At 33.9% G+C, this 13,588-nt stretch overlaps 1 protein-coding gene across 7 annotated transcripts in view; it reads left to right on the top strand.

Annotated features, from left to right (window-relative positions):
• Positions 1–4,260, top strand: part of LOC117175209 (uncharacterized protein CG43867) — a 629,535-nt gene extending 625,275 nt beyond the window's left edge. For all 7 annotated transcript variants that reach the window (XM_033364853.1, XM_033364852.1, XM_033364851.1 and 4 more), the window contains 3 exons: positions 1,773–1,982; positions 2,055–2,190; positions 2,501–4,260. In XM_033364853.1, the coding sequence (XP_033220744.1) occupies positions 1,773–1,982; positions 2,055–2,190; positions 2,501–2,565 (411 nt within the window). In that variant the 3' untranslated portion in view covers positions 2,566–4,260. The remainder of the gene's footprint in view (positions 1–1,772; positions 1,983–2,054; positions 2,191–2,500) is intronic.
• The last annotated feature ends 9,328 nt before the right edge of the window (positions 4,261–13,588 follow it).

Below are 13,588 nucleotides of genomic sequence, written 5' to 3'. Positions count from 1 at the left end.
TTAAATTATTCTTGTCTATATGATAATAAGGTATAGTTAATCTTAGACTATAAACGTTATGTATCGGTGTGACTGCGCGAAATAAATATGTAATAAATACATGTAAATAGTGCTTTGCGAAATTTTTAATTGAAAATAAAGTAAATTGTGAACATCACAGCCAGAAGTAAATATACTGTTAAATTGAGTAAGTAAAAAATGTATAGGTTACAAAATATTTTACCAAATTAGAATTGCAATGTACTAACCATATTTTGACACATTTTGATGAGAGCACGTGGCACGAAACATTAAAAGCAATTATTGAACTGAGCAACCCTACGGATAGAAATCTCAGAGTATATGCTAAAGATTCTCAAGGCTCTGACAAGCTTTGAGAAATTCTCCGCAGCACTCAGGTAGATATATATGTAAAGGTCCAGGTAGCTCATTTAAATGCCTTAAAGGCTTTAAAATGTCCTTTCCGAAATTGAAATAAAAATACGATCATAAATGACAAGCAGAAAGGCTGAAATTCAAATAAGAATTCGATCATAAATAACCATCAGAGACGCTGAAATTTAAATAAGAATTCGATCATAAATAAAAAGCAGAGAGGCTGAAATTGAAATAAAAATTCGATCATAAATAACAAGCAGAGAGGCTATATCAGTAGAGTAGCCGACACTTAAGGGTCCTTTGTTAAGCTTTCGTATTAAAATTTAGAAATAGATTTTTTTAAATTTCATAGTTAATCTTCTAAAACATAATAATTCGGAATCTACGGGTTTCGACGATTTCAGATATCTAACCTTTTTTTTAAATGATTAAAATTGGAATTAATATAACGTTTCTCGTAAATTGAATGAGATACGCCAAACAAGATAACATTTTTTAATTCAACTAGAAAATTGTAAATTAGTATATAATTATAGTTGTAAATAAGTATGATGAGAAAATTCACCAATTAAAAAAAGTGTTAATAATTTGAAGAGAAATTTAAAAAGTGAGAGTCCCGCCCCATACGTGACGAATACAAAAGGAACATTATATTACCGTCGCATCACTCTTAAAAGGACCACTAAAAGGACCTTGAAAAGGACCCAAATCTCTTGGACTATCTCTGAGACTAAATCATTCAAATCGAACCTGCAAACAGTGTCAAACCAGCCAGGCTATTTCACCTGAGAATAATCTGAGATTTCTATAGGTAGGAAGGCGCATTTTCCTTTGCGCATTTCTTCTTCCCCAATAATATTCTCTTCTTAAGAATATTTTCTCCCTTTAATTAAAATATGCCTGTAAGAATATGACGCTCTTCATATTCGAATATCGTTTTTTCGGTGAATAAATCTTGGTCGAATTTATTAATATTTTATTCGTATAAGCACATCTGAGCAATTAAAAAATATAGAAGAAAAATCTCATTTGATTTGGACAAATTAACCTTTTTTAAATGAAAATAAAGTTAATATATGTTATTTAAACTTCAAGCAATAAGCAAACAAGATCTAATTTGTAAATAGTACAAGGAACTCAACCAAAACATAGTTGTTACTTTTGATTTTTAAGATTTTTCTGAGATGACTGTATTTGTTGCATAGTTTTCGTTTAAGGCAGTAAAAATCTTACAATTATATTGATAGCGTAAGTCGCATTTTCGTTACGTAAACTCAGCTTCGGTAAAAAATGCAGATACTATATTTCTTCTTCGTCTTCAATGAAAGACTTAAAATTCTGCTTTTTATGAATACATTCAATATTAATTACTGATCATTATTTTCTTGTTGCAGTTGAAACACATTGAACCAGTTACAGCATGGATAGCTGTATCTGAAGACAGTGTAACGTTGTTAGAATTGCAAACAATGTCTGTTATGTGCCGCTACAATTATACAAATATAATTACTTTTGGAGGGTGTTTAGATGATTTCATGTTGGTAGCTTGTCCAGACGATGGAGCTGCAGAGCAAAAACTTTTGTTTGCTCTTAGTAAACCTAAGGTACAATGATTGTAACAAAATTTATTTTATATGAATAGTTTCGAAAATTCTGTTCAATTATGTTTCTCTCAGATTCTAGAAATAACCCTTTTGATTGCTGATTATATGAATGCCTTGGGCCACACATTGCCTGGGACACCCCAAATGAATACATTAACTAGAAATGGCTCACACAGATCTATTAAGTCTACAATAAAGCTCACGACGGGTAAGTAAATAAATTAATATTGCATTTATTTAAATACGCATTTACTGTAAATCTGACCTCTAGAAGTATTATAAATTCAAATCGTTCCTTTAAAGTTCTTTTCATGCCATCCATTTATATTTCATAGCTTATTGATATCTGAAGTTTAAAAATGAAAACATCTTTTGAGTGCTTACATCATACCATAACGCTGATATTTTTTCCAATCCGATTTCATTTAATCATCTCCAATTTTCAAAGTTCAATAAAGTCTACTTTGTTTAATAATATATCAATGTGAGTTTACTGAATTTAAAACTGATTTTTATAGGTTCAAGCTGTCTTCCAACTCAACCTGACATTTTAAAGTCAACTCCAGACCAACAAAGGCCGTGAACCTAATAAAGTATTTACTAATGACTTGAAAGTTTCTTACTACTGTAATCAACCTAAAAAAATGAGAATCAGTCTGAACTTCAATGCGAATTGAAGATGGAACTGTAGCTAAAGGATACGAAATAGAACATAAATTCATCGTCATGTTTTTCTATACATTAAAACGATTTATCACTTTCACGTATTTTACTTTATGACAGGTCTGATATTGACTAGCGAGTTTTGATCGATTTTTGTAGTCTTAATGTGAATCTGTGGTAAAAATTGCCTATAACGTGAATTTTTTGACAAAATTCGGAGATCACAAACGCAAATCTGTAGAATGCCCCTAGTCAATGACAAGCAGAAATATAATAGAAAACGCAGACTAATGTGTTGTAAAGATATGTATATATGAAACAGAAGGTGATACGAAAGTTTCTTTTTTCAACCATAGCCAGTTGCGAATTTTTGATTTATATTAAATTAAAAATTAAACTTTCGCAACTAGTAAAATAATTAATATATTCAAAATAATAATTTTAAAAACAATATTTAAACGAACTTTTTAAAAAACATAAAAACTCAATGTTTATACATTTAGATTAATCTTAAGGCTCAAATATTCCTTGAAATTCAGTTCCAGAAATCCTTTTAGATATTTATTATTTTAAACATGTATACACTGTAAAAAAAAGTTGGTGTAAATTGACATCCTGCAACAATGAAAATAATTTGATCGGCGTGGCACATAGTAAATAAGCAGAATTCTGTAAAAATATATATTTTCCATCTTAACCTGCGTCCATCATTAAGAAATACATGCAGGACGTAAATTTTAAGTCGTCGATTTTGATCCAAATTATGGTCGCCGACCGTGAAATTACGTTCGGTTTGTAAGTCAGCACACACAGTCAAAATGATATTTTAAGGTTGGGTCTCCCTAAACTTGTCCGTTATACTCATTATCTTTTGTAGTTATTGAAAATAGAATGTTATATAACTTTATAGTATTATATATATATAGTAGTATATTATATATAATAGCATTTTTATATAATAACCCTTTCTAAATATTCAAGTTGTTCAAAATCTCAAAAGAACGTTAAAATCTATATGATGTACAAAACAACAAATGAAATGCGTACCAGATGGTAAGAGGTCGTTCGAGCGTCTCCGGAACTCATCGTCAAAATTTACATACAATTTCGTAGAATTAACGCCCCAAATCACCTTACGTAAACTTACTATATTCCACGCTGATTGAATAATTTCCATTATTGGACATAGTAACTTTACAGCCGACTGCAAATAGAAGAACGTTCCTTTTGTATTCACATAGTTAACTGATGCGAAATCACACTAGATTGTAAATAGGTACTGTAATATCGGAGATTAATCAGGTTACATATTGTAATTTGAAAATACACTTAACGTGCAATTACTAACTGATTGTAAATATCACCAAAGCTTTTTTTATAGTGTAGACTTCAATCCACTGACAACCAAGCACACCATGCAAGATATTAGTAAAATTATATAGAATACTGCCGAATGAGTAATGACTATGAACGTCGAAAGGCGTCTTTTCTAAACAAAATCGTAGTTATGATATTGTATGTATTCAATGCAGAAAGCAGATAATACAAACCTAGCTGTAAAAGAAGGTACTGGTTTAAATCCACTTACTACGACAAATAAAGGTATTTGATATTAGATTTGTATGAAAATTTAATCTCGGTTTCCCGCCACAGACCCAAATCCCTATTTTCTTCTTCATTTCTCCATCCTTTTCTCCATAATCCTCTCAAATTAGCCCCTTTGGGGTTATGTAAAGTTTTTTGGCAGGAAAATTTTTGAAAAAGTGGAAATTTCGGTTCAAAAAGTTTCAGAGGTTGTATTTCTATTAAAATAGATCAGAAATCCGTAATTTTTTATATTTCTGCGAGCCTTTTTGCTTCGTTCATTGATATATATTTTAAAACCTGGAATTAGGCAATTCACTTTTAATGAACACAAATTTAAATTATAGTTCAAAGCCCCCAGTTCTTTAATGGTTATAAACAAATTAATAGATAAAACAAGGTCGACAATGAGGATGCGGAGTGGATCTCTGCAGTCATATCCCGTAAATTTGCTGTCGCTGAATTCGACTATAGCGACTAAAATTGTTCAATATTGTAATTAAATTGCATTTAAAACCTTTTTTAACGTTGATGCCTTTTCAATTCGCGCAGAAAATATTTGTCCTAAAAGCAACGATTTTTCCGAAAAAACTAGATACAGGAAAAATGTTTACGTCTCGTTAACTTGTTCATGATGCAGATTATTTTAATATGTCTCACTAAACGAGTAAAAATATGCCATTGCACGGTCTGGAACCGGGAACTCCACTTTTGACGAGCGAAGCGTTGAGCAATTACGCGACCAAGTCCACAGCATAGATTTTCTCGTTTCTCCTATAACCACAGGATGACGAACATCGGCATCTTTATAACTGTGAATTTTTAAAGTTCTACGTGACTGATTCTAGCCTGAATAAGATCGTCGAAGCTTAAATAAGTTAGAGTTATGATTTTATTTTTTCTAACAGAGTAATTAAATAATTAAATCCTGATTTTAAATGTTATTGATTACTGGTTAAATAATTTTCTGAAGAAACTAGAAAAAATATGCCACGTACTGGATTTGAACCGACAAGGCCACTTTTTCCGACTGGATCGTTAACCAATTGTGCCGCCTAGGTCACACCATACATTTTGTTGTTTCTCCTTTATCCATATGATGACGCACCACGGCATGTTTATATCTGTGAATTACAGAATTTTCAGGGGACTAATTCTGGTCTGAATAAAATCACCGAATCTTGAATAATATAAAGTAATTGAGCTATTTTGTCGACCAGGGTGATTTTTAATTAATACTGATGTTATATTTGTTTGATTACTGATCACATAATTTTCTTAAGAAATGAGAAAAAACAACCCATTGCCCGGACTTGAATAAAGAAGAAAAAATATGCCACGGCTCGGATTTGAACCGAGAACGCCACTTCACACGAGTTGGGCGTTAATTGATTATACCACCGAGGCCACTGCATACATTTTCTGGTTTATCCTACCAGGTGTATACATAAATAGAGTTTAAATAAGATCTTGGAATCTTGAATAATTTGAAGTAATGATGTAATATTTTCGACCAGGCTGAACAATTAATTGAATTCTCATGTTTGTTTTGGTTAATTATTGTTCGAATAATTTTATGGAGAAACTGGAAAAAATATGCCACGACCCAGATTTTAACATGGAACTCGACTTTTCACGAGTCGAGCATTAACCAATGACGCCGCCGAGGCATCTTTATACCTGTGAATTTGTGAATTTTCTTCTTCTTTATTGATAATATGGGCTTACATTACTTCCATTTCTTATAGTCTTTCTGCCTACACATTTTTTATAAATCTTATCCTTACTGTATGCAATTATTTACAACTACTTACAGAGACTCTTATATCTAGTTTATTATCTCTATTTCCTGTGATAGCGCAATTTAGGACTTATTAGCAAACCAGTGAGGGAGCGATTGAAAGCGAGATTGCAAGCGAGAGAGATCATAAAAACAAAAACGCATCTTAGTCTGCTCATACTATTACACGCCCTAACACGTTCATCCATTCATCTTTTAAACCATCCTTCCTTAGAATTTTAACCACATTCTCTTGCCAGATTCGTTTATCTTGAATTCTTCTTCCACATCCTTCCATACATGCTTCCATGTTTCCTCCTCCCATTCATATATTTTACACTTTCTGTTCTCTTCGTTCTCCCAATACAACCCCTCCCTTACCTCGCTTTCTAATCTAAATCTTGTATTTTGATTCCTCAATCATCCTTCATCTTTATATTAATTGCATTTCCCTCACCCTTTTTTCAAATTCTTCATAGTTTACTCCAGTCCTGTCTTCTATGCCTCTAGCAATAATTAATTCCCTCCTTTCTTCTTCCCATCTCGTTAATTCTATCGCTCTACCACTTTTCTCATCTACCTACATTAAACACTATCTCACTAACTCCCTTCCCTTTCCCTCCCTCAGTTTCCTCTCAAATTTCCACACCATCTTTGACTCTCTATTTTTTTCACCTTCTTTTTCCTATTCCCCATATCTGTTTCATTAACCCTGCTCCTTTTTTTTATCCTTTTTCTTATATGAGTTCTATGATCTCCACTCACTTGCAAGATATATCCCAAATATTTAAACTCGTTTACTTCTTCTAACTTTATTCCCTTCCATTTCCCCGTTTATTCTTTCTTCCTCCCCGTCCTCCTCTTCTGAACTTCATAAGATTGATATTTTCTACATTTAAATTCAGCTTTTTCCTATATCAGTGTTTCTCTAATTCTGTAATTGAGACCGCCATCCCTTCTTCATCCTCTGCCATCAACACTATGTCGTCTACATATGCCAGTGTAACATACACAGTGGGCACAAAAATATAAAAATCCCAAAAACATCCTTGAGACGTTCCTAGGACGTCCTATGTTAGGCCGATCTGCGTTTGTAAGACATTAAACGTCCTAAAGATGACCTAAAGGCGTCTTACAGACATGAAAGTTCTCGGGACATCTTTCAATCTAACATCAGATGTTTTAAGAGCATCCCTTGGATGACCAAAAGATAAATTTAAAAAGACGTCTTAGGGATGTCCCAAACCTTTTCAACCTTTTCAAACCAAACCTTTTCAACCTCCTCAATCTTTTCTCCTCATTTCTTCTTTCAGGTATAATATTAATATCTCAACAATATCGCAACAACCGGAAAATCTCTCCTACTTGCTCTCTTACCTTTACCTTGCATTTTGTCTCTAAAAATTTCCGATACTCTCTTTATTAATCCCTCTTGTATCCCTTTTTTTCACTTTAATTTTTTTTAGTTTGTCTCGGTCTAATAAGTCGTACGCTGCCTAGAAGTTCACGAGCATTGCTATCATTGCCCTCTTTTCACTTTTAATACTTTTATTTACTAGATATTTCAGAATATATATGTTATTCATCATCCCCATTCTGTTTCTAAACCCTCACTGAGTCGGTGGCTCTATGGTTTTTACCTCGAATTCTTTGTCCAATCTCTCCGACAAAACAGTTTGCATATACTTCTTACAACGTTGGCATCAGCGTCACACTCCTATAATCCTTAACCTCCTCTCCTTTGCCTTTCTTTGCTATTGGTATCACTATTCTTTCTTTCTATAACTCTGGCCACCCCTCTACTCTCCATACTCGATTAAACATTATCCATGCACATTCCTGTAGAACCGTCCCTCAAAATTTCCATACTTCATTTGGAATCTCATATTTACCAGGTACCTTTCCATCCTTCATTATTCCTAAAACCTTGAATATTTCTTCAATTTATATGTTTTCTTCCTCATCTCTTTCTTTACTATATTTCCCTCCCTTCCTAACTGTTCTCTCTACTTATCCTAGAAACTCCAAGGAATATTATTTTCATTCTACCATTTCAATATCTTGGTTTACTTTTTTTCTTTCTCTATTTACTATCTTCCATAATTCTTCTTCTGCCCTAGTCTTCCCCGCCTCTTTCTCAAACCTTCTTTCTTTAGATCACACAACTCAGTATACACTTACTTTTTTCCCCTCTATTCTTCGCAATACTTTTTCCTTGTCTTCACTTTTTTATTTCCTTTCTGACCTCCTATTTTCTTTCTTCACAATCCTAATTCCATCCACTTCTATTCTCCCCTTCTCTCACTTCCTTTTTTTTGTGCACTCTAATTCTCTTTTTATTTCTCCTTTCATTTTTTTTCATCTCTTCGTACACATTTCCCTCTCCCATTTTGATATTTCTGATCTTTTCTCTAAACCATTTTTTTTCTTGCCTTGACCAATCCCCTTTTCCTACACTTTTGAGCTCTTTTTCCTTTTTATTAATGTTTATATTAATTTTTTCTCCCTCTAATGTCACTATTGAAGGAAAGTTCTTCGAATTAATATAATCACCTACCTCTAGTTTCTTTACCTTCTCTCTTACCGCATCATCCACTATCACATAATCAATATATCACATAGTCAATCTCCCTGTTCCCTTCCACCTCTATTTCCTGTTCTTGCATTGAAATCCCCACCTATTATAAGCCTAATCTCATTTTCATTTTTTCAATTATTTCCTTCATCACCTCTGCTTTCTCCTGCATATCAACGTACACATAAGCCCTTACTATCTTCCACTTATCTCCTCCCATCTTTACCTTTCTCTCCAATACTGCTATATTCCAGTAACATATCCTCCATTTGTCCCTAGATTCTTTTCTCGTCTTTTTTTCCTTTTTACTATTTATTATTTTCCTATCTCCCGTTCCTTTCTCTCCATGTTTCTCGGTACCTTATTTCTTACTATCTCCTACTTATCTTGCTCCTAATCCCACCAAATTCCGTCTATCTGTATTCTGTCATACTTAAACCACGTTATTTTTCCCTGTTTTCTTACCTTTCCCGCTATTTTCCTTAACTTATTCAGCATCTTCTTTTCTACCCATGCTAAATCATCCTTTATTCTTTCCAAACTACCATATAACATTCCCTTCTTTGTCATCAATTCCTTCTTATGATCCCATTTCTTTAGTTTCACCAATAACATTTTTCCTCTTTTCGCTGTTCCCATCCTAGACTTCTCACTTGCTCTATCTCTACCTTTGTTTCAATCCTTTTTAGTACTTTTTCCAGTGCTTCCTTAAGCTTCTTCCCCTCTAATCGCATACCCTTTATCAGAAACTGAACTAATATTTTCAAACATAATTATATTTATAATCAAAGGAATCCATTCATTGGGATTTCGAGCTCCCATATAGCCGGCCTATAGCCGGCACAGTGGTCCCCAGATGATGAGATGAACAATATTGCCAGAAATGGCGCTACACCGAGCTAATCCTGTGCTTGCACAAAGGTCCTGTCAATCGGACTCCGTGCCCTCGCATAGTGTCGCATCGTGCCGACTTTTTGTTATCTGGGTAGTTTTTAATAAAGAATTCAAACTATTTAAATTAAATTTGTTTAATTTAAATTAATAATTTTCTATACGAACTATTGTTCCTCTATTGGTTAATGCTGATTAATTATCTCTACTGAATGAGTACGAGAAAAATTTAGAATACCTCAAAAGCCATTCAAATGCAAGTAAATTTGAGATTTCTTTCCTGGGTAATGATGTTATTTTGTCGACTAGGGTAATTAATCAATTAAATTTTGATGATTAGTGGTCAAATAATTACTTGGAGAAACTAGAAAAAATATTACACGGTCCGGATTTTAAACGGGAACGCCGATTTTCACGAGTGGAGCGTTAAAAAATTACGCCGCCGAGGTCGAAGCATAGATTTTCTCGTTTCTCCTATGTCCACATGATGATGCACGGCGGCATCTTTATACTGGCGAATTTTTCAGTAACTGAATTAATGGTAATTGTTCTTTATAATGATTGATTTGTAGTCATTTCTAGGATAAGAAACCTGTTTCTTCTAATCTACCCCTTTACCAATTTCTGGAAGCTGAGTTAGTCGGAAATTGAACCGGTACATCGTGCTGTGAGTTTTTGTTTATCTTTTTTTAAGTTGATTTACTCGACATATGTAATTTTTAAGTAAGATCTTGCTATTACTATATTATTTGTTATTTTCAGAAAATTTGGCCCAGGAAATGTCTGGCGCCCTGGCAATTGAGAGAGTAAATCATATTTTATTTTATGTAAATAAAATCAATTTTAAAGTACCCCGTTCGAATCATTTTTATTTATGTACCCTGGTTATGATGATATAATATTAATAATACTCCCTATACTCGCTATAAAACAAATAGATTAATCAATATACTAGACACCTAATTATACAAGAATTTCTAGAAAGTTCTAGAAAGTAAAATCAATACATCACTATATATAACCGCCCCTTCGAGTCGGTTTAGCAGTTCTTACATAGTTCTTATCCTGTACTTTTCACCAGTAGTTCTTCTACTTGATACCGGTAGTTCCTACCTGGTTACCTATTTCTCGCCATGTTTTCGCGCTGCAGTCCTCAGCCGCTCGACCGAGACTTAGGGTAATTGTAAAGTTATAACAGTTCAGTTCGCATTTTTTCGTATTTAATGAAGTGATACTTAAACTTAAATACTTAATCAATTTTAGCGATCCTGACCTTTGACCCACTGAGGCGTAACATTTTTGGCGCAAAAAGAAAAAAGATTAATTTTATGTTTAGTCGCTGAATTAAGTATTCTCTATACTACGTAAAACATGAAAATTTGGAAAAATAACGAGGCCCGCAAACTGGCGGGAGGGGCAACGGCCTATTAGGAGAACAACAGCAGAAGGAGATGCAACGTGTAGGAGCAAAAGATTCCTCAACACTGGCAATATCGATGCGCGCCTGGCAACAGGCCTGCGTAACAACGGAAAGAAGGGTGAGCGAGGAGTCTACAGTCTCCAGAAAGCTAGGATTCTAAGGTCTCCAAAAAAAGAAACAGTGAGTAAAGAAGAATAATTAGTAAGAAATGCTAGAAAAATGGTTTGAAGTAATAATTTATGTTAAATGATAAAATTGAAGTTTACCCAACTGCTTCCTTCAGCTTCTTCCCCTCTAATCGCATACCCTTTATCACTGCGCTTATTGTTCTTCCTTCTCCCTCTTTCTTTTTTATTCTCTGTTCTATTTTCATCATTCTCTTATTCTCCATATCCCCACACTCGCCATCGCGAAAATCCCAGATCAAGCTTTTTATTTGCTTTATTCTACATTGCATATTCTCTACCTTATTATTATCTTCCTGATTTTGTAGTTTATGTTACAATGACTGCATCCTCTTCTCCAACTGTTCCTCGACTTCATCCCATTTCTTTATTTCTATCCTAAGTTCAGCCATTTCTTCGCCTCCTTCTCTACAAAAGTATGATTTTCCGGCAGCGATCTAAATATTTTTGGATATTTTAAGCTTGAACCTATATCGTCCTTCTCTTCACTGCTTCTCCTCTCTTCCTTTTAATAAAAGCCTTAATAGATTGCACACTTTTTGCTTCTAAGTTTTTCTTTTATACAGTTTTCCTGTACTTCCCCCTTGCCATCCTTTCTTTGATCTCCTCTTTCGGTGTATTGAACACTTCCTGCTCTAAATCTGTTTTCTCCGCGATGATACTCGCTCCACTAGCCATGAATCCTATTCAAATGCTTCCGCCTTCTATCTTTCCATGCCTCTATCTATCGTCGCGGTCTAGTGCCTGCCTTAACTTTCTCCGTCGCTAACCAACCCTGCTACTAATGATGTTCTTTTGATCGACCAGGATAATTAATTAAATCAATTTTGATGCAAAATTTGATTGATTACTGGTCAAATAATTTAATAGGGAAACTGACACAGACTATATCCACAGGAAGGCGACCTTTGAAATTTTATATTAATGAATTATATTATGATGTTATATTTGTTTGATTATTGGTCAAATAATTGTCTCAAGAAACATAGAAAAATATTCCACGGTCAGGATTTGCAACGGGAACGCCCCTTTTCAGGTTGTAAAGCATTAACCAATTACGCCAACGAAGTCACAGCATAGATTTTCTCGTTTTTCCGATATCCAAAGGAAGGCGAGTTTCGGCATGTTTAGACCTACGAATTTCTGAGTTTTCTGGTGACTAATTCTAGTTTGATTAAGATTACCCATTCTTGAATAATTTAAACTAATGATGTTATTTTGTCGTTCAGAGTAATTTATTATTTAAATTCGGATGTTAAATTTGGTTGATTACTGGTCAGATAGTTTCCTGAAGAAGCGAGAAAAAATACGCAATAGCCCTGGTTTGACCCAAAGACGCCTCTTTTCAGGAGTGGGACGTTAACTTATCACGCCATCGAAGCCACAGCATTGGTTTTCTCATTTCCCCCATATTCATAGGCTGACGAACATCAGGATCTTTATATTTATGAATATGTAAATTTTGCAGTCACTAATTCTTTTCTGAATAAGATTACTGAATATTTAATGATTGATAGTAATGATATTCTTTTGGTTGACCGGGGTAATTAATTAATTCAATTTTGATTCTAAATTTGATTGATTACTGGTCAAATATTTTAATGGAGAAACTAGAAAAAATATGCCAAGGTCTGGATTTGAACCGAGAACAAAACTTTTCACAAGTGAATTGTTAACCAGTTACGCCACCGAGGCCACAGCATATATTTGATCGTTTCTCTGATATCCACAGGATGACGCACTTCGGCATATGTATACCTGTGAATTTTTTAAATATTCTAGTGACTAATTCTAGTCTGAATGATATAATTGGATCTTAAATAATTTGAATAATCGACGATACCTTGACGACCAGAGTAATTAAGTAATTAAATTATGTTGGTCAATTTTTTTATTACTGGTCAAATAATTTCATGGAGAAACTGAAAAAAATATGGCACGGTCCAGATTTTAACCGGGAACGCAAATTTTCAAGAGTGGTGCGTAAACCAGTTAAGCCTAGGAGGCGACAGCTGAGACTTTCTCGTTTTTCATATAGCCACAGGAAGACGAATTTTGGATCTACAGGATCACGCACGTCGGCATCTTTATAGGTTGCAATTTATGAATTTTCTAGTGACTAATCCTAGTCTTAATAACTACACTGACTGTTGAAGAATTTAAAGTAATAATGTTATTTTGTGGACCAGGGCAATTACATAATTAAATTCTGCTATTAAATTTTGTTCATTACTGAGGAAATAAATTCCTGAAGAAACGAGGAAAAATATGCCAAGGCCCAGATTTGAACAGGGAACGATATTTGTTACGAGTGGTGCGTTAACCAATTACGCCACCAAGTCGTTAGCGTAGATTTTCTCGTTTCTCTTATATCCACAGAATGACGCACGTCGGCCTGTGAACTTTTGAATTTTCTAGTAGCCTATTCTAGTCTGAATGATACCACCGTATCTTAAATAATTTAAAGTAAATGTATTGTATTGTCGGATAGGGTGATTAATTAATTAT

This window comes from Belonocnema kinseyi, chromosome 6, assembly GCF_010883055.1.
Source record: "Belonocnema kinseyi isolate 2016_QV_RU_SX_M_011 chromosome 6, B_treatae_v1, whole genome shotgun sequence".
In the NCBI taxonomy this organism is placed as follows: Eukaryota; Metazoa; Arthropoda; class Insecta; order Hymenoptera; family Cynipidae; genus Belonocnema; species Belonocnema kinseyi.
This window is presented reverse-complemented; position numbering and strand designations above follow the sequence as displayed.